At 30.6% G+C, this 27,023-nt stretch overlaps 1 protein-coding gene and 1 long non-coding RNA gene across 4 annotated transcripts; one reads left to right on the top strand and one right to left on the bottom strand.

Annotated features, from left to right (window-relative positions):
- The first annotated feature begins 4,419 nt into the window (after positions 1–4,419).
- LOC127719587 (uncharacterized) lies at positions 4,420–5,789 on the top strand. Its single transcript, XR_007990385.1, has 2 exons — positions 4,420–4,618; positions 4,853–5,789. It is a non-coding gene; the product is annotated as an uncharacterized LOC127719587 (long non-coding RNA).
- Positions 5,790–7,727: 1,938 nt separating this feature from the next.
- LOC127719585 (phospholipid scramblase 2-like) lies at positions 7,728–24,348 on the bottom strand. Of its 3 annotated transcripts, none has more exons than XM_052225805.1 (12): positions 24,300–24,348; positions 23,349–23,385; positions 22,251–22,286; positions 20,062–20,247; positions 18,622–18,744; positions 17,691–17,768; positions 16,579–16,655; positions 14,728–14,858; positions 12,386–12,506; positions 11,337–11,439; positions 9,363–9,421; positions 7,728–8,133 (listed from the first exon to the last, which is right to left on the bottom strand). In XM_052225805.1, exons 2-12 carry the CDS (start codon positions 23,371–23,373, stop codon positions 8,089–8,091), a joined length of 984 nt encoding a protein of 327 aa, XP_052081765.1. In that variant the 5' UTR covers positions 23,374–23,385; positions 24,300–24,348; the 3' UTR covers positions 7,728–8,088. The 3 variants fall into 3 exon arrangements, with proteins under 3 accessions (XP_052081765.1, XP_052081764.1, XP_052081763.1); XM_052225804.1 differs by lacking the exon at positions 24,300–24,348 and adding an exon at positions 24,022–24,123; XM_052225803.1 differs by lacking the exon at positions 24,300–24,348 and adding an exon at positions 23,755–23,986.
- Between the last annotated feature and the right edge of the window lie 2,675 nt (positions 24,349–27,023).

The following is a 27,023-nucleotide window of genomic DNA, read 5'->3' as shown; positions in this document are numbered from 1 at the left end:
AGACAAATATCATGCTCGACAACGATATGAAATTTTAATGAAATTTTGTATGTATTTAAAAAAACTCATTGAAGTGAATCTTAAAACGTAAAATACATGTAGCATTAATACTTAAATTGTAACAACCAATGAAGATATGATAAATGGACTTTGATTTTTACATTTTGTTCTTATGCTGTCTCACCATTGTCACAGGTGAGCACTTACGATATAAAAATAAGGAGACAAACATACTGAATCCTGTCACATAGTTTTCTCGTTTGAATTATTTAACATTTTGAAAAATTTATCAAATAGCATAAAACGAATCCAGTAACACATTATTATTTTCATGTTATTTAAATGGAATTGTTCACAGCAATTGCATCATGTCTAAATAAAAGTTTTAAGAATGGAATTCTAAATCTCAATTTAAAGTGAACAAAATCTTTTTATGACAATTACAAAAGGTTACGTTCTGCAAGATGAGACGATCGGGATGAATATCGGGAAGTTTGGATTGCCACTGGAAAATAAGGATATGTTGGATAGGGGCAGACATTTTGCCTTGCACATGACAGCAGTCTGAATACAACTTTAATCATTAATACTTGCGTGTCCTTTTTACCTTGCACATGACAGCAGTCTGAATACAACTTTAATCATTAATACTTGCGTGTCCTTTTTACCTTGCACATGACAGCAGTCTCAATGCAACTTTAATCATTAATACTTGCGTGTCCTTTTTACCTTGCACATGACAGCAGTCTGAATGCAACGTTAACTATTAATACTTGCGTGTCCTTATCTTTTTGTATTATACTAGGTTTCTTTAAAGATTTTAATTGCTCTTTTTTATGTACTTTTTGTGATTTTACTGATAGATTTTAAAGAAAAGGTAAATTTGGACTAAAAAGAAGTTAGCCATTCCACATGTTCATGTGTCTGTTCCAAGTTTAGAAACTTGTCAATATTTGTCTTTAACAACCATCGTCAAGGTTCACAATGGGCTAATATTGGTCCTAAGAATTTTATGTATTTTAATCAGGCCAAAATACTACCAAAACCACAAAGAAATAGTTGTGATATTACTATTTTAACATACAAAATAATTTCTTTTTTGGCACCTCACATTATAAATTATGAAATTATAACCCCTTGGGTGTGCATTATTTGTGTTTGAATGTCAGTTTTGGTCCATTTTTTCATAATTTATGACAGTTTTTAGCCTAATTAACTTTGCCACCATCACTATTCAAAAATTGTTTATTTCCAGAAATTCAATATAAATATTGGCACCTTTTTGTTGCACAACAATTTGAAAAACTCCAAAATGAGTTGACTTTGGAGTCTATAATATTTCATAATGAAGAGATTTCTTTAACTTATCCTTGAGGCTTTTGAAATGGATAAATTGCAGAACCAAATTGAAGCCTTTGTAATATTTTATGATAGAGCTGAAATTCAAGGCCATATTTGACAAAAGTGAAACCTTGTCCTTTGGCATATGAACATGTGGGAGGGTTATCTAGTTTTATTAAGCACTTAAACAACCCCTTTTTAACTCCATCAATAAGAATCACAAAAGGTCCATAGAACTAGTATATTGGTCAAGAACAACCCAGGTACAAGTTATTAATTTAATAACTGATGGATGGCTGTTAACATCCAGTGGCAACTATAACATGCAAATTCAGGAGGGTAACATGTTTTATTAATTATTAATTGCTTTTAAAATGTTTTATTTTCTCACCAATTTCTTATTTTTGATTTTAGGTATTTTGTAAAGAGAGCAATTTTGCTGTATTGACATAAAGAACAAACAGAATATTTCAAAGTTTCCTCTCTGCAGAAACCACCTGACATTCATATCCAAGTTTCTAATTTTCCTATATACTTGACTACCTGAAATTTCTATGATCAGATGGTGGATATAGACGTTTAACATCCAGTGTCAAAATAAATGCATATGTGCTATGAATCTGAGCCATGTTTTGTACTAGATTTTTAGTTAGATTTTTAGTGTGGAAGTTCACAAGGTTCAAATCCGACCAGTCTTAGCTATAAATCATTTAATGTCGAGTGCTAAGTGTATAAGCAGCAATGAAAGTTTTCAAGTCTTTGGTTTGACCCGGCAGTCGATCAAACCCTCGAACTCCCACATCGATGCGTATGAATTTTTGAAGGAATTGATTTTATTGTCTAACTGGAAGATGCATAGGTAAAATTGGTTTATAAAAAAGGGAGACTATATAACAAATAGGCAGTTAAAACCCTTAAAATGCAGGAAAAAGGTTACACCATGACCAATAGAAAAACACTCCACAAAACAGTACACAGAAAACTAAAACTTGTATGACACAAACCTGAGCAGGAGATTGGGGAGGGCTAATAATGTGCTCTAGAAGAGATAGCGGTGTCACCTGTGGAGTTATTTCTTATAAAATCCATTGATGTAAATATTGAATAAAAACAAATAAGATGTTCTTTAATAATGGTTCATTTTAATAATAAAGCTACAATATATATATATACATATCACCATCTAACATTATAAAAAAATCCATATAAAGTTAAAGCTTTATGTAGAAATGCCATGATTGTCTTTATACATCACATTTGCATAATTATATTAAATAATAAAAAAATGAGATTTAAAATATTTATGAGTGGAAAAATTAGATTGTAATATTCAATATTGACAATGCTGTACCAAAACAAAACTAAACTTTTTGTTAACAAGAAATGATTGTAACAAGATGCTGTTACGAAGTCTCCCAAACAAATCCCCATACGTATAAACCCCTCAGGACTTTTCCTATTGAATAAATTGAAGAAGAAAAAAGTTCAAGGTCATAATTGACCATTGACCTTTTGTCCTTTCAGTAGGTCATATGTCCCCAGGTCATTACTGAAGACCCCATGTGTCTATCACTAACTGTACTCAAGTTATAATAATTTGAAAATTAAAAAAAATTAAAATCCCATAGGGTTCTATAGTAAACCCCCTTTCTTTTGGCCCCTCAAGTAACGGTTTATAAATCTCATTGCACAAACAAACAAAACCCTGGTTGCACTACTAGACATATTAGTCAAACATATTGTGGAACCCTAAGTTAATCTGACTAGTGGTTTTGGAGAACGGGTGCGGACAAGTTCAAATTTGAAAGTGGCGGAAGAAGAACTGAGCAAAACAAACAAGTCTCCAAACTTTGTTTGGGAGACTTAATTAAGAATCATATGAAAAGTTGAAAGTTCACTTCCATTTATTCTATCAGTTCTAGTTAGACACTCGTCACCATGGTTCCTATATTAAGTTTTTGACAGGAGAAGAAATTCAATGGTAAACCAATTTTCTTCTAAAATTGAATTAAATTAAAATTGTAAAAAAAAGCTTTTGCAAAGACTGGTAGCTGTTGAGGTCAAAATTGATAAGAAAAAAAGCAAGGTAATTTGAAGTTTCAGTCTATGGGCTATTTCATTGTTCATAACAGAAAATGAAAATAATGTCACAATGATTTGGTGTAAACTTGGAAAGGTTACCCAGAATGCTTCAATATAAATAAAATAAATTGACATTCATATTAAGAATGTACTTAGGTGAAATTAAAAAAATCTAGAATTTAAAATTGATACTATAAGCCAGAAGAGCATTAGTTAAGGAACAAAATAAGCTAAAAATATTGACAGGTAATGGAGCTCCTTTTCAAGATATTTAATTTTTAAAAAATGGTGGGAAAAGGCTGACTCTGACTTTTTCCTTATATTTGCATTGGTATTATTTGGGTCTCAAATCAAGACAAGAAAAGAAACCTAGAACTTGCTGAAATTTTGGTAAACGACCTTTTATGAGCTATTGAAGTCTTAAATGAAAAGAAAATTGGGTGTTATTGGGCAAAATATTTTACCCTGTATCGTAGGAAAAAAACCAATGAGTCCAAACACCTGATAAAAATTCCTAAACCTGACCTAAGTACATCCTTAACTTATCTATATCTGAATATAAACTAGTTTAGGGTTGGTTGTCCAATCAAATTCCACCATTTTTCTCTAATATCACATACTGCTATTAATGAGGTAAAGTAAAAGTTTAATAGATATAAATGGGGAATGTGTCCATGGGACACAGATGATGCCCCCACTTGTCTATCATATAAAGAATGGTAAAAGTGACACTACCCAAATTTGTACTTGATTTGAGTTTTGTGGTAATAAGTATTGTGGATAAGTTTCATAACATTTGGTTGAGGCAAACTTAGGTTAGAGAATGGAAACAAAAAATTCAGCAATTTTTCCATTTGTAAAGGGGCATAACTCTAGAACAGTAAAAGTGACACCACCAAAATTCAAACTTGATCTGTATTTTGTGGTAATAAGCATTGTGTATAAGTTTCATAACATTTGGTTAAGGCTAACTTAAATAAGAGAACGGAAACCAACTTTGGGACGTACAGACAGACAAGGGTAAAACTTAATGCCCCCTCCGCTACGGCGGGGGCATAAAAATAAGATTATCATCAATTTAATTGGAAGTTGTGAACATAATGATAAATTCTGATTAAGAAAATAACATTTTCAAAATCAAAATATAAATAATAAAAGCTGCCAGCTTATATTTTAACATTATGTCTTACTTAAGGTGGTACCCAACACCTTGACTAATATTAATTTGGCTCGTTTAATTTTCATAAAATTTTGACAAAATGTTTACTTTGACCCTTTGACAAAAATATAAAAATTTCAAAAAATTTGAACCAACCACTTTATCAGAAAAATTTCGTTGGTTAATATTTCCTTAACAATACAACGTAATTAAAACGTTTAGCTGATTTTTAAAGAGTTATCTCCCTGTAGTGTTAGGTACCACCTTAAGATAATGAATTTTCAGTATCTGAAATGATTATATAAAACCATTTATCTGATTTTTGTCTATTTTGATTTTACAACTGTAAACCAACTATTTTATGTGAGCTTATTATTCATACACTTTGGAAGAAAAAAAATAATGCAAGTATAAATAGTCACAAATTTGTCCAATTTGGATCATCTTGATCTTACTTAATTAGAAAATTGTGAAAAAAAATTGCTGCAAAGTCGTCCATAAGTGATAAACATGTAAAGAAGTCTTCCAAAAAAATAATTGGGTATACAGTTTTATTCAATTTATGAATATGAAACAGGAACATTTGACTACAAATTCAAAGATATCAATCATTGAATTAAAATTCTTTGTTAACTATCATCAAACATTACAACTTATAGATATAGCGGGTAATACATATAGTAAAACAATTATTTGATTGTAAAGCATATTATATCATGAAATCTTCTAAAACACTTCATTTCTGAATCAGAAACAGTCATTTTTAAGTTTCAATGTCCAAAGATATATATTTCCCAAACTACACATTTCTGTAACATTAGATGAAGTTTTTCAAATAAAAAATAAAATATGTATCATATAAAGTAAAATAAAAAGTTTGATTTTCATACATGGATTTCTGATTGTAAATTGTTTAAGATTTGTAAACGTCTTTTATTAAATAGAAATAAAAGAAAATAACATAAATATGATGAATTACAAAGGTAATAATAAATACATTTCTATCTTCTATTGTCATGGAGATGTAAAAGGCAAGTTATATGCAATAATTGTGGAATGTCCAGATAAAAAAATTGGAAAATTACACTATTACTGTAAAGTTAAAAAGATAAAAAAAACAAAATATTACATTACAATATCATAATAGTTACAAAAATGAATCTGTATTACATAACACTATCCTAAGGTTGTTCTTCCTTGTTTAAACACGTTTGACCAAAAAATTTAACTGCCAGCTTGGTTATAGAGCAAGTTAACTTATAAAAAACAGAACATACAACCATTAATTATTAATGCCGTTCCATTGCTTCAAAAAATACTTTTCATCTTTTTACTTTGAAGATAAATTTTTTGTCTACATCACATTTTTCTTTTCATTGAACACATACTTTTAATGGCACATAAAACATATTATCCACTATGCTTTGAATTTCTTACTTTTACAATAGTTGTCCTTCTTTAAAGAGGGGTTTCACAACACTTTGCCTCCATATTATTACAGTGACTAATTTTCTTTCAACTAAAAAGGGAATTCACATTTTTCAAGTGTTGATAAGTTGATTTATCTTTCTTAGGTGACTTTTGTGTGTTCTACTTCTATGGCACAAAACAATGATAATATAAAGTTCTGATTATGGTAGAGTTTAAAGCTGCAAAAATAGAATGAGGAAATTTTAAAATGAATATTTGCATGAAGGGGTGATACTCTTCTCACTATAGTGACACAGTGATTCATGATTAATGATGATGGATTATCTAACTTGATTCATAATAAAATCTGGATTCTTTTCAAAAAAGATAATACATTTAACAAATACATTTAACTAATGTATTACATCTCTTTTTAAAATGCATCACTTAAAATTAACCCAATCTCAATTTGACTAATGCTTTCAATTTTGATTTTGTACATTTATAATGCTATATTCTCTGTACACTAAAAATACACTCTTCCAAAAATGCATCACTTCAAATTAAACCCATCTCAATTTGATTAACGCTTTCAATTTTGATTTTGTGCAATTATAATGCTTTATTCTTAGTGTAATCAAAAATTACTACACTTATAACAACAAATAGTTTTGATTAATACATTTAATAAATAAAATACTTCTATTACCAATCAATTAAAAACTACATATCTAATGAAGTTTTATACATGCTGTGATAAAAAAAATTATTCTTGGTGTACCAATTTCAAAGGATTTCATTCATATTTCATTAAAACTTAATGAATTGTAATGACCAATGAGATACTAATAAAATGTGCTTTGTGTGGGAACACAAATCAAGGAGATGTGGACCAAGTAATATTTTTTAACAACAAAACTGAAATCAATAAACAACCCTTTCAAAGTTTTTTCAATTTATATATATCACTTCATAATTGTCTACATACTATAATAGAGAATGGCTACATTGATTCAAGAAAAAAATCCCAAGAATCTAATGCTGAAATAACTAATAAGAGATCTACAAAAATCACCTCCTATCATAAAACTATATATATGTATAAATACTTCACTGGGAAATATCTTTTATAACAATCAAAAAATAAATGATTTTTGATTTCAATCATGAAAAGGCACTGTGGTCAGATAAATTAACACTTATTAAAAGAAAAGTTCTCATTCAATATTGTAAAACATCTTTCTAATGTATTCCTGATAACATCTTTCTAAAGTAATCCTGATAACATCTTTCTAAAGTAATCCTGATAACATCTTTCTAAAGTAATCCTGATAACATCTTTCTAATGTAATCTTGATAACATCTTTCTAATCCTGAATCACATCTTTCTAGACAAACTAATACTTATTGTATATATATATTGTTTTGTTATTAAAATAGTAAAATGGAATTAAATAATAACAAGTTTAAATACCAAATACACTCACAAACATTAACAGTTACATAATAATAAAACACAGAAATAATATTTGAAATTTGAGTAGTTGCAGACATGCGATATTTGCGTAGTTACTGATATTTTTTTTTCTTTAGCTATTCCATACTTCAATTTAAATTGACAACCCTGGCAAAATTTGACTGCTCATACATGAATGACCCCGAAATTATAGGATTCTGTAAATATTGATTTTAAAACATAAAACGTTCTTCTGAAATTCAGTATTGTTACTTTTGAATGCCGTAAACTTTGTACAAAGTTTCATGAAATTTCTAAGATCAATTTCTTATTCAATTGAGAGTTTCCTAAAATTTTGCATTACAATGAATCTTTTCTGTCTTGTTCCTGATTGGCTTAAATTAATTTAGATTTAATCAGGTATTATCCAATTAAAATACAAGATATACTTCACTCTAACAACACATTAAAATTGTGTAAAGCATTTCCAAGATATTTTAGAAACTCAAACTAAAAAGCAACTAGCTTAAATTAAAAGTTTTTTGTTAGATTATTTTTTAAATATAAAATGATTGGTCCAAAGTAAAGCACAGGGAATATTCTCCTGTATGGTTTTTCGTCACTTCTTCACTGGAGGTTTTTATCTATTGTTATTGTTCTGTTGTTGTTCAAAGAACATGAAATCCTGGAAAAAAACAAACTATAATTAATACTGATACTAATTTAACATGGTCTGATTACTTATATTTATACTAGAGTTATGCTGAGGACTATTCAATTAAATTGAATGTAGGGGTGTAGGAAGGGAGTTCTATTTTTTGTTTTGGGTTGTGTTACATGTATGAAATAATACCCAAAGAAAGTATGTTGGTTATAGTGAAATATTTCAAGTACCTACCTACCCTTCTGCATTCATCTAAATGGAATAACCCAGCTGAATCGACATTTTTTTTTATATTTCACTTCAGATTTCAAATAAAACAAGTGAAACTGCAAGCTACTGCTCAATGATGATTACCCCACCGCAACTGGATAATTTTAATAGAGTAAAATGATGTAAATGTTCGGTAAACAGGAAGTTGTAGAGTGATGAATCTGAAAACACATCACACGGTATATCTGACTTATATAAACCCTGAACCCAAATTTCAGAAATCCTTATGATGTAGTTCCTGAGAAAGCTGCGACGAAAAATATTCATGGGACGGATGGATAGGAGGACGGAAGGACAGAGGAAAAACAGTAATACCCCCACTTTTTTAAAGCGGGGGTATAGATATCCAAATATCCAATTTATTCCTGTTTCTGATTTGAATTTAGAAACAGTACATAAAATGATGACAAGATTAAGCCTAATACTTAAAAGATATTTATACCTTTAGAGCCTTAATAAAATTGATATATACACAAAAGTTAAAGATTTAAACTGAAATATGGGTGAATTGACAATCTTTATGAATCTCATTATAAGAAAAGACTACACTATTCAAATTGTTGATAATACTTTTCTTGAAAAAAAAAATAAAATTAGGATATTTATATGATTATTTTTTAATAGTCTTTAGGGTTGTTCCATAAAAATATATATGTGACCCAGGGAAGGCAACTTAAATTTGTCACTATGGGTTGGTGCGAAATATTGTGTTTATTGGGTTTAAAATTATGCAGGACTCTAAAATCGCTTCTATGGGTGGTCACTCCGTTGTCAAAGTGCCTTCCCTGGGTACCATGTATGTTTTAATGGAACAGCCCTTACCCCTTTTTCTATTATAAATAATTGTTGCCATATTATTTGATTATAAAATCAAAAGCAAGAATAAAACTAGATATTTAAAATCGGGGAAATAAAATATCCCATGGATAATTGTACTTAAATTTTGTTCAACAAGCCACTCTATTTCTAAGGTAACTTACAATTAAGAAAACTGCTCCTAAAAGTGTAGCTTTGACTTTAACATCCAGATCCTTAGGAACTGAAAATATATTCATATACATTACTATATAATCTTCTTAAATTCTTTAATAAATCACCAATGAATGTTACACAACTGCTCTCCACTGTGTGTGTAAATATTTACAGTATACAAAGCTAAAATTGAAAGTAATATAAGCTGATTATATATAAGAAGATGTGGTATGAGTGCCAATGAGACAACTCTCCATCCAAGTCAAAATTTATAAAAGTAAATCATTATAGGTCAAAGTACGGTCTTCAACACGGAGCCTTGGCTCACACCGAACAGCAAGCTATAAAGGGCCCCAAAAATTACTAGTGTAAAACCATTCAAACGGGAAAACCAACGGTCTAATCTATATAAAAAACGAGAAACGAGAAACACTTATGAACCACATCAACAAACGACAACTACTGAACATCAGATTCCTGACTTAGGACAGGTGCAAACAAATGCAGCAGGTTTAAACGTTTTAATGGTTATTTACAATGTATTTTTTGTCTTTTGTAATATAAGTGTGTAGTTGAATGGCTATCTTTATTGATGAATATCAATAACATTTCCTTTGGTTTAAATGTTCCTTCCCTTTTCAAGTTAAATCAATGCTTAAATTTTGTCTCTCTTATTCCTGGTGCATGTTAACCAGTTTCTACTAGTTGGAAATATTTTTTATAAACAACGATTTGATTAAATTGTGATAGGAGATTTCCTACCATGTCTTTTTGATATCAGACAAATATAGTGTACTATAAATAATATGAGACATTGATTTCCATGTGCATAATTAATGTTCCTAAAAATAATGCATGAGATTAAAAATTACACAGGCAAAAAATTAAACCTTTTAAGAGCACAAAAAAACAAAAGGGCCTTAACAGAACAGCCTAAACTGTATAAGGTTAACCCTGCCAGAGAATATCAAATAAACTAGAAAGGACCAATATATAAATAAGGAGATGTGGTATGATTGCCAATGAGACAACTATCCCCCTAAGTTCAAATAAAGTGAATGTAAACAATGAATAGACTTCAACAATGAGTAAAAGTTCACTTTTGTAAAAATGTGGACTTAAATTTCCAATTATCATAAACATCAAAAAAGCCACATTTTGGTTCTTAAATGGAGCTATTTCAAAAGCCAGAATGGTTAAATAAAACAAATTTCCTTGTAAGGTTTCATTATAGGCTCCAAACCGTGCACATTTTGGAGATATTGACAAAACGCTATGTTTTTAACCTAAAATGCACAGACAAAACTTGGCAGCAACCTACAATCCAAATCTTTTGTAACCAAAAGGTACCAAGGTTTTTATTGAATCCCTGAACACAACAATTTTATGGATTAGAGGTTGTGACCAAAGCTATCTTTGCTTAAAACAAGAATGTGTCCATATTACACAGATGCCCCACTCGCACTATCATTTTCTATGTTCAGTGGACCGTATAATTGGGGTCAAAACTCTAATTTGGCATTAAAATTAGAAAGATCATATCATAGGGAACATGTGTACTAAGTTACAAATTGATTGGACTTCAACTTCATCAAAAACTACCTTGACCAAAAACTTTAACCTGAAGCGGGACATACGGACAAATGGACAAACGAACGGACACAAAGACTGAAAAACATAATGCCCCTCTACTATCATAGGTGGGGCATAAAAATGTAACAAATTATGAAAATTTGGACCAAAACTGACATTACAACATACAAAATGCATAATATAGGGGTCATCACTAAGTAATGTGATATGCCAAAAAAAGTATAAATTTCTTGTTATATCACAACTTTTTCTGTGTGTAAGTACTTTGGCAAGATTAAAATAAAAATCTGTTAGCCATTCTTACCCTTTGTGAACCTACTACTTAACAGAACAAGTGTATCATTTATAGCATGGCAGTACTAACTTTTTGGAGAAGTTTTAAAACTTACAAGATACTCCAAAGTTGTCAGCGTCTGTAAAGGCCTCTCTCAATAGTCCAGTCCACTGTTTACTGATCTTACCGACCTCATGGGCCTCATCTTCTGATGAGATCTACAAAATAAAATCTTTAATTAACTGGATTTTTGTTCAAAACTATCTTGACATTAAAGCAAAATAATTAATTTTTAGATTCCCATCCCCCTTCCATAAAAATATGTCTAAATGAGGATTAATATTTAGTATCATTTATTTTTATTTTTAACAAGGAGTTGTTCTAGTAAGTTTCTTGAAATTTGTAGGCAAAACAAAATGATAGACCTTTACCACAATCACCTCTTGTTCTGCAAAACTACATAGTCTCGGAAACAGCATGATTTTTGAACATGGTCCCTTACTGTTGGACTATACTAAAACTAAGCCTGAAACTCTTGTTAAACAAAAGAGAATAGTCCCTGTAAATTATACAACATGGCTCATCTATTCCAAGGATAGAATGATGGACAACATTTACAAAATTTCTGAGAATAGGATGATGGGCCATACTATAAACTCTTGGTCCTGTGGATAACATGGTCCCTGTATGATACAGCATGGTCCTTAGAATAGGTTGATGGGCCATACTATAAACTCTTGGTAGTGAGGACAACATGGTCCCTGTATGATACAACATGGTCCTTTCACCCTGAGAATAGGTTGATGGGACATACTTACTATAAACTCTTGGTCCTGAGGACAACATGGTCCCTGTATGATACAGCATGGTCCTTTCATTCTGAGAAAAGGTTGATGGGACATACTTACTATTTTGCTTATTGAAAATATGAACATTATGTTTAAAGTGACTTATAGGTCCAACGGGCCGGGTGTAATTTAAAATAATCATTGTCTTAATATTAATATGTAATATTATTTATATGATACAACATGGTCCTTTCATCCTGAGAATAGGTTGATGGGACAAACTTACTATAAACTCTTGGTCCTGAGGACAACATGGCCCCTGTATGATACAGCATGGTCCTTTCATTCTGAGAATAGGTTGATGAGACATACTTACTATAAACTCTTGGTCCTGAGGACAACATGGCCCCTGTATGATACAGCATGGTCCTTTCATTCTGAGAATAGGTTGATGGTTAGCATCTCTGATGGTGTAGTTTGGTTCCCAGCAACTCTGCCTATAAACAGAATATTGTTAAAAACTCTTCATCCTAAATGCAAGCCAGTTCTGTATTTGAAATATTTATTTCTTATCAAAATAACAAAACAAAGCAAAGGAAAAGTACAATACTTTTATTTTAAACAAAACATCATAAATTGTTACGTGTTAAATTATACAATTTAGATAACATCTACCACTAAAGCTGTTGTGCTCCTACTAATATAATTTCAAGACCCAATTTTGATAATATTTAATTTAAATTAATTTATAATCAGATTAAATAAAACTTGAAAAACTGCTCCCCAATTTGTATGAATTAATTACCAAAGTCCATGTTTTGCTTGTAAAACCCCTAAAACTATTTTGATTAAAAATAAAATGCTCCTCAGGGGAAAGCTTGATACTACCGCAGAGGTCCAACCATGAAAAGTTGGGGGCAAGTATGGACACAACATTCAAGCTTAATACAGGTCTGAATTTGGATTGTGAATAAATATTTGACACAGCATATGTTTTGGAAACAGAATGAATGTGGTATAAGAACTTAAAAATTTGAAATTGGACATTTTCCTATTATATGTGGTCCAATATCTTAAATGTAAATACATGAGTAGATTCAGCATATCAAACCCCAAGAATTCAATTTTTTATGAAATCAAACCAAAAAATTTAATTTTGGATCCTCAATGTGGACCAATTTGTTACTGGGGACCAAAATCCAAAATCTAAATACACGGTTAGATTCAGCATATCAAAGAATCCCATTTATCAAATTTTTGTTGTAATCAAACAAAGTTTAATTTTGGACCTCTATTTGAACCAACTTCAAAAATTTGGACCAAAATCAAAAATCTAAATACATGTTTAGATTCAGCATATCAAAGAACCCAAGAATTCAATTTTTGTGAAAATCAAATAAAGTTTAATTTTGGACCCTTTAGACCTTAATGTGGACCAATTAGAAAAAGGGACAACAAAAAAAAAAGATCTAAATACAGTTAGATTCTGTGTATCAAAGAACCCCAATAATCCATTTTTTGATGAAATCAAACAAAGTTTAATTTTGGACCCTTTGGACCAATTTAAAAACAGGGCCCAAAATCTAAACTCTAGATACACAGTTAGATTCAGCATATTAAAGAACCCCGAGAATTCAAGACTTTAAATTATACCCCATTGAAATTGGTCGAGAAATAATCAATTTATACAAAGTAATAGTTTTTGGCTTCTTTTTCCTAAAAGATAAGGGCCATTTCAAAAATTTCACCAAAAAATGGAAGGTGGACCATTTGAAACTACATATTCTATTAAAATTTCATTGAAATTTGTTTTCTGGTTTAGTAAAAGTTATGAATATGAGGTTTGGACAAATGAACAAACAACCAAAAGAATGAATAGACACAATCAACTACTATATACATGTACCATATATTCAGTAAGCAGGGGTATAATAATAAAAAATAATTGTAACATACAGTAAGTAATATATACAATGTAAACAAAAGGATTACAGATCCCAAAGCAGACTGTTGCTGTTATAGTTGTGTTATTTTCAAAATATAAGATAAAGCAAGTCCATACAATCTATTTTTAGGTTATTGAAAACATGTCAACAATGTCATGCGTACTTCACATATGATATAAATCAAAACGTTGTTTTAAGGGGGAATAAAACAACTCCAAAATCTATTTTTCTTACACAAGAATATTCTATAATTATTTCTGAAAAAAAAATACTCTTGGGTATAAATCTTAAGTTTTTTTACTGCAAATTTTATAAAATCAATATCAATATTTTCATTCCTGGACATATTACATCACCAACAGAGGGAGGGTAACAAAGAAACTCATTCATGAAAAGTAGACTGTGTGAAACTTTTAAATAACCAGTCTTTGTCTCTGTAGCGTATACTTAAGTTATCTGATATATTTTGATTTGACCGGTATGCATTTTGAACAAGGATTGTCAAAAAAAATTTAGGAAATCAATAGGGCCTAAATATCATTTTTAAGAAATCCAGAACTATTCTTCTATTTTTTTCCCCCATTAAATTTAATAAAATCCATGGGCCTATGAGCTGACTGCATTTTTGAACAATGATTACAAACAGCAAACCTTGTTATATGGAATGAAAAAAATCTGACATTTTTACCTGAAAATATTAACTACCTGATTTACTGTGCTTCCCTATATATCTGAATTTATTTACTTCAACACATTTATGATCTTAACTTACTCTTGTCTGACATAACCCACTACTTGTCCAGGTGGCGCCTCTATCGATATTTCATGTGCAATAGAATCAGAGCTAGCACACCAGCAACATCCTGCACAACATTTAAATTCTCGTTTTACCTGGATCAATTCCTACAAATACTTTCTATAATAAGCATTCATGCAAATTAATGCAGTGCAGTAGATTTGATATACTTCCAATAATCAAATAAAATTTTCTGCCAAGACTTCAAAAATTCTTTACTTAGCCGAAAAATCCTGATTCAATTCAGTGAGTATATTTTGTTATGGACTGGATTCAATTCAAATTATTAAGCATGCTAAACAAAACAATTACAGATTTAATACACATGTACATTAACTATACATCTATTCTATCTAAATATATAAAAGATGATGATTTATAATGGAAATTTTTTTTAACTCTTGTTTGTATTTCCCCTGACAAATGAGATTCTGTAATAATGAGGGGACCCCTAAGTTGCTTCCTTTGACATTTAGAGTTTATGAAACAGGTGATTATTTATAAAAATATATTTAAAATTGAAAAAATGATTCCTTTTTTTATCTTATCATACATAGTTATCTCCCATTTATCTGTTTAATGTGTCAAACAAATTTGTTATAGATCAATGTTTGGTCTAAAGTAATAAAACACTTCGATAAAAAACCTAACTATTCTAGAGCATATGACATAAACTTATGATGACTGAAACTTTTGTTTGTCACTCTAAGTCTCGCCAATTGTTGATTTAAATAAGCTCAGGTAAACACTGCATAGGTAACATAGTATGGAATCAACTTGGCACTTTGATTGTTTGAATCCACTTCCAGGTTTAAAAGATGTAATTTTAGTTTCACAATTTTAATTTTAACAGTTTTGTATATCTATGTCAATCATAAGACCATGAACTACAATAAACATTGTTTAATCAATACAAAACAGATAGCATGTATAGTGATCTTGTTGGCAATGACCCAAAAATAAACAGTTGGTTCATTACTGATGTATATGTAAAATTACGAAACAATTTTTTTTTTCCATTTGCTTCGTAATTTTGTAATGAACCAACTGTTTATTTTTGGCCATTGCCAACAAGATCACTATACATGCTATCTGTTTTGTATTGATTAAACAATGTTTATTGTAGCTCATGGTCTTATGATTGACATAGATATACAAAATATCAATAATTCTAACTGATGAGACATTTTTTCATGTATATATCAGTTTTAAATAAATGGATGTGTATTCAGAAAGTGAAGTGTATTCTATACAGTTGGTAAGCAGGATGAACTAGAAACAGAGAGGTACAATCTTACAGCATAACAAGGCATCATTATTTACTAAAAACATGCATTTCTTACAGATGCAAGCATACATATCTTTACAGTATTTCAAAGAAAAAAAATATTTCCCAAAATATAATTTAAGATGACCTGTTTTAAGAGGATTGATTTATTTCTGGTCTGTTTCATTATAATGATTTTCTTCATACAAAAAGCTTAGTGCTTTTTATTTGCAATACTCTTTCTGAACAAAATGAATAAATAATTTATATACTGTAAACCAACTAATTTTCGCGAGCGATTTATTTTCGTGACTTTCGCGAGTAGAAAAATAACGCTAATATAAATCGTCGTGAAAATATAAAACTTGGATCTTTCCTTATCTAACTACATCAAGTAAATTTGAAAATCGCGAAATTAAATCGCCGCGAAGTGGGCTAGAAAGGACTAAACGCGAAATAAAGTATCCGCGAAAATAAATTGGTTTACAGTATATAATAAATGATAAACATATAGTAAATTGCTTTATCAGCTGTTAATATAAATTACAAAAGCATAATACCTGTCCTAAATTATCTGTAATGTGTATTGTAAAACCCCTCTGTGGACCACAACACTGTCTCATACACATATCAGATTCTGTAATGAAAAATATAACAACATTATCTCCCCCTGTATCTATGACATGCATAGTAAAACCTCTCTGTGGACCACAACCCTGTCTTATACACATATCAGTTATACAAAATATAACCAAATTGCATCCCCTTTATCTGTTATGTATATTGTCAAACCTATCTGTGAACCACAATACTGTCTTATACAAATAGCAGACTCTAATAAAAAATATAACAAAGTTATCTCCCCTTTATCTTATAATGACTGAGAAACTTGTTGTCACTCTTGGATTTCATTGATATATCAAAGTATTTGAAAGACAATCTTGATTTACTGTAAATCCAATCATTTTAGGTGGATTGAAGAAGAACTCTTATATATATAATAGTGATTTTGATAAATTCTGCAAACAAGCCTTTTATAGGAAATTTATTTTGTTGAATCATTAATTTTGTGGTTCAAGTATATTAATATTCCACAAATATATAACACTGAACTGTTTTTCTCTAAATTATGTTTTTTATGATTATACGTCAGAGTTTTACTTTTTATTTCATTTGTTCAAAGCATGGCAACAACTGATGCAGGATATTAACCATTTTAAGTATGAAATGATGTGTAATTCTATGTACTTGATTCAACAATCCATATCAAAAGAGGATGAGATTGGGCTTGTGTGCCGTTATCTCAAGTCTAATGCAATTACAGAAAAAAGTTAAAACTCTATTTTATCATACATTTGTAAGCAGGATTTAACACCATATATCCTGGGATTGATGCCCTGAAACAGTAAATAGACAGGCATTTCCTTGAGCAAAAACATACAGACAGACACTCAGCACTACATAACCCTGCTATTGAGTAGTAACAAACATTGAAGAGGGAAAATATTTGATACTTTAAATTACTTTTTTTTTTTTCTATAAACCAAAATTAAAACAAAGTTCTATGAATATACAGGTCAACCATAGTCAAACTGATACAATTTTTTGCTCAATCCCTCTTCTTTAAAATAATATTGAATTTGGTTCATTCTATGACCTTCTTTGTACCAACCTTCTGCTGCAAAGTAAATCTGTTGTCCCATACTATTCAACACTTTGTATCTGTTGGAGGTCTCCCAGCCTGTGATTACTGTAATATATGATAATATTATACTTATGTTGCTTGTATTTATCTATTGTATACCAGCCAGTCTATATTGGTTATTTTTATAGCTTACTATATAATATGGGTTTTATTCATTGTTGAAGCTGTATGGTGATCTGTCATTGTCACATGTTAGTCTTTGGAAAATAGTCGTCTCACTGCCAGTTATACCAATTCTGTTTTAACAAGATTTATCACCAATAATCATCGCAAAAACCATTTAACGTCACATACCCAATTTGCACCAATTTTGTAAAATCAACAGCAGAAATCTTGTATGTTTTCTTAGAAATTAAACAATTTGTTATTTTTTTTTAATTATGCACGTCTTTCAACACAGCTAAATACATTTAAATCTAAACAAAGCGGTCACATTATATATCAACAGATGAAGTACCCAGTGAAAAAAGGAAATTATGGAAATGTTGCATGCAACGTCAACAAAAAAAGTCTATATTTATAAATGAGCAATTAAAATATGTTACAGGCATCCATTTTTTGCAAAATGCATCGTAAGCATGGACTTTTGTCAAATTGTTCTAAAAATGAGGAGAAATAAAACAAAACTTCAGTCATTTGATTTTTGCAAAAGTGAAGCTAGGCATGGGTGCAATTTAAGTACTGTTTATTACAGAATTTTGGGTCATTTGGAGGTCATTTTAAATCCATTTTTTTTTATTCAGTATGAATTCAAAATTACATTAGTGGAACTATATAGTAAACAAGGATACATCTACAAAAAAAAGACAGAATGAAAACTTTTGACCATCTCTTAAAATAAAAAAACTGTCAAAACAGGTGCAATTTGTCTACCCTCATGTTACAGTGGTATACCTACATTCCATAAGTTCAATCTGTTGTTTGACTAGCATCTGATCTAATGTGGTCAGATATTCCAAACCTGGAGGACATCCTGGGATAGCATCAGGTCTGGCTGCCCACTGTTGCTGAGGAGGCATACCTACAATACATGAAACCATTCCTTTATATAAACATTTCACAGTAGAATTAAAACCTTATTATTTTGCATTGTACATGTATGATTAGCTACAATGTTCAAAATACACAATATTACTGTCATAATCATGTTTAAGATACATGAATTGCACATTTGTGATTGTCCATGAAGTAATCTTTGGATTTACCTCTCACTGTCATGATAGACAACTTTCTAATTTTAGTTTTATGTATGAACTACCCGGTTGATCTGGGGTAATTTAGGGGAAAAATGTGTCATAGGACATTGTGATATGAAGATAGTTGCTTTATGATGTCAAATGTTTCTGGGAAAATGCATTAAGGTGGTACCCAACACCTTGACTAATATTAATTTGGCTCGTTTAATTTTCCTAAAATTTTGACAAAATGTTTACTTTGACCCTTTGACAAAAATATAAAAATTTCGAATAATTTGAACCAACCACTTTATCAGAAAAATTTCACTGGTTATATAGCAGTTTGACAAACACTAATTTTGATCATTGAGAAGCTTAATATTTCCTTAACAATACAACGTGATTAAAACGTTTAGTTGATTTTTACAGAGTTATCTCCCTGTAGTGTTAGGTACCACCTTAATTGGAAGATCGTGTATTACCGGTCATAAGACCAAATTATTTTCAAATAGTTACATCATGATCAGATAATTGTACAAAAATAACTCCTTTAACTGATCAAAAAGATAAATAAATGCATTTCAAGTAATAATCAATTTGTTCATACATGTAGTGATAATGTACATGTAGTGATAATGTACATGTAGTGATAATGTACATGTACATGTATGTATAATGAATCTAGGGATAACAGTTAGGGAGAAAATATTAAGAATTTTAAGACCATCAAACCAAAAACTGATGCCCAAAAATCTTCAAATACATCACTGTTATCTCAATACTTATATGTTTCATGCAAATGAGGGAAACACTATCAAAGCATGAATCTTAAAATAATTTCATTGCAAATTGTTCTGTGGGTTGATTTTCAAACCATTAATTGAGGAATTGATACCCTGAACTTTTTGACAATATCCAAACAACATAAACATAAATCTGAGAAAAACTAAGCCAGTAATTGTTATGACTATACATTGTAGATTGTGTAGTAGAATATAAAAAGGAAATCCAATAATTTTGAGTCTATTTAGATCATCGTAATGTTTTAGTATAGAAAGAATAAATTGTCAATTTATATTTCTGAACTTTCAACTATATTACACCATTTTTGAAATGCTGATCTCCTTTAACATTTTGACACATATAGCCTTATTTAATCCTACCTGGAGGAGGTCCAAAGCCTGGAGCATATCCTTGTGGAGGAGCTCCATATCCCTGTTGAGGGGGTCCATACCCTTGCTGTGGAGGTGCTCCATATCCTTGCTGTGGAGGGGCCCCATAACCTGGCTGTGCATATCCAGGTGGAGGGCCTCCCGGCATTTGCTGCATTCCATATCCTTGTGGCTGTCCTGTAAGTCATATATACAAGTCTAATCTCAGTCAAATCAATAAATTCATGGATTGTTTCGTTAAAAAAAAAAAATAATTTGACAATGCATATCATTTTCTTAAGCATTATTTTATCTCGTTCATATCTGTAAATTATATAAAATATCCCTTTCGGTCAGTGTGTGTGTTCTGCTTGTTTTTTTGCATAGACATTTCTGATGAAAATATTAAAATATTTAATCATCTATATTACTTGTACAGGTAACCCTTATTTGTGCATGGTTTACTTGTACAGGTAGCCCTTATTTGTGCATGGTTTACTTGTACAGGTAGCCCTTATTTGTGCATGGTTTACTTATACAAGTAACACTTATTTCTGCATGGTTTACTTGTACAGGTAACCCTTATTTCTGCATGGTTTACTTATACAAGTAACACTTATTTCTGCATGGTTTACTCGTACAGGTAGCCCCGATTTCTGCATGGTTTACTTGTACAGGTAACTCTTATCAGATTAGATACATCAACATTGACAATACTATTGAATAACTATTGAGTTATTTACTGTACATGTACTTTAACTGATAACATATATATACCCTAATCAATCAATTCATAATCAAATTATTGAATGTAAAAAGTTAAAAATGTTAACATGTTTAAAGTGCTAGCCTACATTTCCTATATTTACTTATTGTTTGACATTTGACTTAGTAATTAATTATTTCTAGATTTTATTAAGGATTTACACCTTAGTGAAATGACTCGCTGTGAAATGCAGGCTATACCAAGAAGTGATTGATCAAAATATAAATATCATCCACTATACATGGTGTACATGTATACGTATATTCCAGCAATAACACAATGGCATACAAAACAGAAATTATTGTTATAAATGTGACCGACAGACAATAGCAATTATTAAACCTTGCCTTTTTTTTTCATTTTCTTCCTGGTATGTTGGTGAATGAATTCCCTTTAACCATGTTAACCATAGGTGTGATCGATAAGTAAATTATTACCTGGGCCACTTAATAAGTTGGGTTTTTTTAAACAAATAATTCTGCGGATTGTGTAATCAGTGAAGACTTGTGATATTTATGACACTTCAATTGTTTAATGGTTTGTTCATCACATACACATATGTTTGGGTTTGATCAAAAGATTCTGGGAAGTTGAATCAAGAGCGAACGCGCTATATCGTCTTATGCTTTTCAGTTTTTGTATCCAGTGAAATATTACAACCCTATGTTTTCTTAAAACAAACATTTCAGTTTCTCATTATTGTAACTAGTCCAAAAATAAAAGGGGTAATCTCGAGGAAGGGTCTGTGAAACTAATGTAATCCTTTATAATCAATTATTAAGCTACAAGTAGACCTTTCGCCTAATTAAATCAATAAAATGTGAAAGAGAATTTCAGCAGGTTTCAGATCCCCAAATTTTGCATGAAAGATTTAATGACTGAAATTTTGTTCATTGTTTCTAGATTCCTGCCAGCCAGTGCATATGACAAGGGTTGAGAAATATATTCTCCTTTTATTTAAATAAAATTACAGAATAGAATTATAAGGCAGTTGATCAATGATTAAATAATGATCATGAAGATGATTGCAAATAAAAAAAGGTAAAAATAAGTACATCTTTGACCAATGCCGATATATAAAAAAAAAAAAATTTGTGGCAGGGGTAGGTGAATTAAAAACCTTATATTTTTGCTGGGGGATTCCTGAATCACATTAATAAATTTCTGAATTTACAGTAAACATGAAATTGTTAGTAAAGGCATCTGAATAATCTATTTAAAAAATAATCAGTGGTTTATAATTTAATATAAATTATGCAACGTTAACATATACTAACAAATCAAGCAGAGTCAAACAAGCAACATAGTGTTGATTAGTAAGAACAGAAGTTTCAAAATAATACAGTGACTAAAAACCAAGTCTGATTAATTATATGGTTAGTAAGAATAAATATGACAGAACTACAAAGAAATCCAGTACACCTATTGATCTTACCATATTGCATCTGCATATTGACTTGATTTGGGTCAGCTATAAATAGTACCAATTATAAAAGTATAAATATTTACCAATTAGAAAGAAGGAAAAATACAACATTTGACAAAAAATGTTGACTGATTTTTCCAATCCTCTTTATTTCTATTGTATATATTAACTATATTTGTCTAATATTGTGCACTCTTAAAATGAAGTTTACTTAATTAACTATCATAAAGTGCTTCAGTTTTAATCACTATTGACAAGGTTGATTCAATTGAAAATTTAGATTTTGTTACATTGTATCTTATTACAAAATGGCACTTCAAAACCCTTAATAACTCCACTGGCATTCATTACATTTGGCATTACAATAATTTAAAACATCAGTATACATGTACCAGGTTGGGACAAGATATCTTTGGGATAGTTTGGGTTTTTTGTATTTGGTTCAAAGTACATTTAACAGTAGTGTTTCCTCATAAAATTGTGTTTAGCATTCTGGTAAGTTGGAAATTTTGAAATTCCAACTTGTTTCTAGAAATTTTATGACATCATATCCATAACACAATCTTTTAAAAATAAATTCAGATAGCAACACATACTTAAAGGCCCTTAGGAGAACACCAAATTACAACAATCTCACTGGTTGACTTCACTTGACATGATTTTGTCACTAAAGACAAAAGGGAGATGTCAATCAAGTTTTATTAGTGATTTAAAACTTTTTTCCAATCAATCTTGAATCTCAACAGTGGTTGTCTGTTGCCTTATCAGTATGTTTTTTGTTATAATGTATTTGGAGAATTTGGTGTTGGTGATACAGGTACCTGTAGATCTTTGATAGTATGTGCTAAATTCATTGACTATGTTTTTAAGTGGTACATACTTGTTCATTGTTGAAGACCGTATATGTTGATCTCTTGATATCTTTGCATTATTTGTGTTGTTGGGTTGCTGTCTCATTTACATATAGCCCAAACATCTTTTCATTTATAAACAAATTTGTCAATGGACATCAACTCACTCTGGTCTTTTTGAGTTAATCATGTTTATAGACATAAACAGTCAAATGAATTAAAAATGTTCCTGATTTTGAGACAATAAATGTTTTACCTGTAGCTGGCTTCTGGTCTGACATGTTGATATTTTCCTAAATCAAAAAGAAAACTATTTTAGTAAGAACCTCTGATGTCAAACTGATTAGTTGCCAAAGAAGAAAACATTTCACCTAATCATTGATAATTTCTGATTTATAAGATTTTCACAAAATCATAACTTAATTGGAATTATGTGCTTATTTTACACTAGAATAGAGACAACTGTATTGAACTTTATGTTGGCCTATGTAACTTGGTTTAACTGTTGCAAAAAAAGAAATCTGTTTACCTGTAGCTCTCAGCTATGCGTTGCTACATGTAGGTAAGCTCAATTTGAGACAGGAAAACCAAGGTGCTAATTAGGCCAAGCTTAAAATACATTACAGCTTTCTCCTTAATGACATAATCTACATGGGTTTTACCATGCTGCGTTGCAAAACACGTTGACGTAAACTTCTGTCGAAGCCTCTTTGGTCATCTTCATCTCCATATCTCCTATTCCAAGTCATTTGGTTAATTGAAAAGTTATTCATTCTCGACAATTGGTTTATATTGGTTAAATCTAGTCAGATCTTTGTTAAATTATTTCAATAATGATAATTTATCTTCTGAACTCAAACTAAGGAAAGTCTTATCTTGTTTTTGTTTACATTTCATTATTTTTATATGTAGATTATCGTTATACATACGTGTTCTTTAACGAAAGATTTGCTTCCCGGAGTGTAAAAAATACGTGTTCCTGTTACACAGGTTCAACAAATACACGTGTTCTTTAAAAGCTTTTATTTTGAAATACCCGATGCGTCACTTTCACGAGCAGTGTGAAAAGATATGTGTGAAAAAGGGGGACGCGTTATTTATATGATACGCAAGGAGAAAAATCTTAAATAAAGACGCCTGCAAAATGCAATTGAAAAAAAATCAGAGAAATGAGCTTGATTAAAATAGTAATTGGCACAAAAAATACCTGATAATATCGGTGAGTCCCACCTATTTTTATTTTATGTAAACTTCCGGTTTGGTTTTAAGAAGGACTGTCTAATAGAGATATTACGGTACCGTGATTACACCCCGTCCAGTAAGACGCTTCCGCGTTTTTGCGTCAATGCGGCGAAATCATACACAACACAATAGTAAGCAACTCTGATAAAAAAAATACAATGGATAAGCTTAATAATATTTATATCTATTAACTTGATTAGGTAGTACCGTTTCTAAAAATCTTTAAAATTTGACCTCATGTTTTTATGAATGGTTTATAATACCGACAGATCTCTTATCACCAAACGTCAAAATTTTGCGTGTCAGACGAAACAAGCTATACGCATAAAAACCTTGAGGAAAAAGTGAAATTCGCGAAAATTTGCATGAATTTTCGATGGCATTGTTCTTTTATGATTTTATCATCGAATTTGCGCTGATTCAACGATTGTTTTGGCAAAAATGAATAGTTATCATCATGGTAAGTTTTCTGGAAATATTAAGTTATAAAAGTTTAAGTCTTTTTTTAATATACGGCGATATGTTTTTTTTTCCGTTTTGATAAATGATGCTTACAAAAGAACTTGAATAGATCATTCCCAAACCTATTTTGTTTACAACATTCATGCCACAAATAAAAACGTAACGGTATTTAGTAAATGTCAAATGTCCAATTTGGGCGCTTTTTTTCAGGTAAACTTGTGACATCATTGATAACAATATTCGAATTCAAGTATATACCCTAGCGCCCGCAGTTTCCGTATTTGTACTTGAACACTTCAAAACGATTACATACTTTTTGAGGGTTTGCTTACTCATTTTTGAACAATTCAAATCGAATGTCTTACAACGAATACATAGATATTTTTTGATAAACCTCATTTTTGAACAATTTAAATCCAATGTCTTACAACGAATACATAGATATTTTTTGATAAACCTATCTAAATGAAATATAAAAATTTTGTCAATGAATAAGTTATATAATTATTTTAAAACTAACCTTTCCTACAATCATTATCTTTCAAAATTTGAATTTACGAGCCATTAAAATTTGTGAAGAATTGATTATCTAATCGTGTTTAACTTTTTAAGTAGGACTTAAGATAGAATCAATTGTAACCAATTCCCCACTGCTTCATTTAAATCAAAATTGTGGGCTTCTTCCTTCTTTCGGAACTAAATTGGAAGTAATTGCATTTCTTTTCATACCCCATTATATAACTCACTCATTTAGAAATATCTCTATTGACCAGAAACAACTTTGCCGACGAAAAAAAGAACAAAAAAGAACATCAAATTTATTTTTCGTTCATTATTTTATATATAAATCAGGCCGTTAGTTTTCCGTTTGAATTGTTTTACGTTTGCCATTTATAGCTGACTATGCGGTGTGGTTTTACTCATTGTTGAAGGCCGTACGGTGACCTATAGTTGTTAATTTCTGTGTCATTTGGTCTCTTGTGGAGAGTTGTCTCATTGGCAATCATACCACATCTAAATTCTTCTTGTTTTAATATTCGTAAAGGAAAGTACCACGTTTGCTCAGCCTCTTTCTTAAGAACCATTGCATCAACTTGCTGGATTCGTAGGTACTCTTAGTGGAACGTCCAGCTGGACGTTAACCAAACAATCACCAATCATCAATCAGTTTTCCGGTTGTGAACTATCAATTAATGTGCATTAATATTCATTAATATTCATTTTCATAATTAGATAAGAGTTAGATAATTTACTTGCGACGATATTTATCTTTGTGAAATTGATGGCGTCATAAGATCACACAAAGCCAGTACGCTTCTGAAGGATCCCTTATATATATCATTGGTTATGAGTCATTAAATAATTTAAACTTAATACGACGAATAGTACGGTTTATGGTGAGATTCGATTTGCTCAATCTTTAGTTTTTGTGGAATGTGTATTTTTATGAGGAATTTTGTCGACAGCTGTTTATCTGTTCATCTTTATTATTTGCCCATGGTATTGCCTGTCTTGTATCGACTTGTGTTTTTGTTGTTGTTGCCAGGATGTTGTGTGTCTCCATTGCTTGTTTATGTATTTCGAAATATACCCGGAATGCTTCTTTCAAACACATTTTTTTCCGTTGCAAGACAGCTTGTCTATTTCCCAGGATAAGTGTCGAATGCAAGTACGAGATGAATATATACACATACAAAAATTGACATTGCCCGTCATCTTTAATTTATTCATAGAATGAATAGATTCGGAATTTTACCCGGGTAATTCAATCTAATAAAGACAAGTTCCATGTTCAGATAACTGCAAAAACTGGGTCAAATCCTAATTTTATCATGTAATGTAAAAGGTTCACATCATAACGAACACGTGGGCTAAGTTCCAAGTTGATGTGACCACAAATTCCTTAACTTTACCTTAAAATTTAGCCTACCTTAAACTAAGTCATTTACCGGATACGGAATGGACGGACGAACGGACGCACATTCTGAATGCAAATAAACTAATCATAGATACCTGGGTTAAAATGTGGTACGCCAGTTGCTCGTTTCATCAGATTCATCAGTAACGCTAGAATAAAAAAAGTTAAAAAGGCCAAATGAAGTACGAAGTTGAAGAGAATTGAGGAGCCAAAAGTCCGAAAAGTATACTTCTCGACTCGACATAGCATTTAAATATTGCATAATAAACCCGGTACAATAAAACGACACACATACTTTTATCATGATTA

This window comes from Mytilus californianus, unplaced genomic scaffold (genome assembly GCF_021869535.1).
Source record: "Mytilus californianus isolate M0D057914Y unplaced genomic scaffold, xbMytCali1.0.p SCAF_11, whole genome shotgun sequence".
Lineage (NCBI taxonomy): Eukaryota > Metazoa > Mollusca > Bivalvia > Mytilida > Mytilidae > Mytilus > Mytilus californianus.
Note: the sequence above shows the minus strand (reverse complement) of the source record. Positions and strands in the feature narration are given on the sequence as shown.

Bases quoted from the DNA above. Each gene is read 5' to 3' on its own strand.
- LOC127719585 (XM_052225803.1), bottom strand. From the start codon at position 23,865: ATGAATAACTTTTCAATTAACCAAATGACTTGGAATAGGAGATATGGA. The intron at 23,386-23,754 runs GTAAAACCCATG...TTTTTGATTTAG, and splicing joins GTGTTTTGCAACGCAGCATG to GAAAATATCAACATGTCAGA. The intron at 14,859-16,578 runs GTATTATGCTTT...AAGTATTTGTAG, and splicing joins TTACAGATAATTTAGGACAG to GAATTGATCCAGGTAAAACG.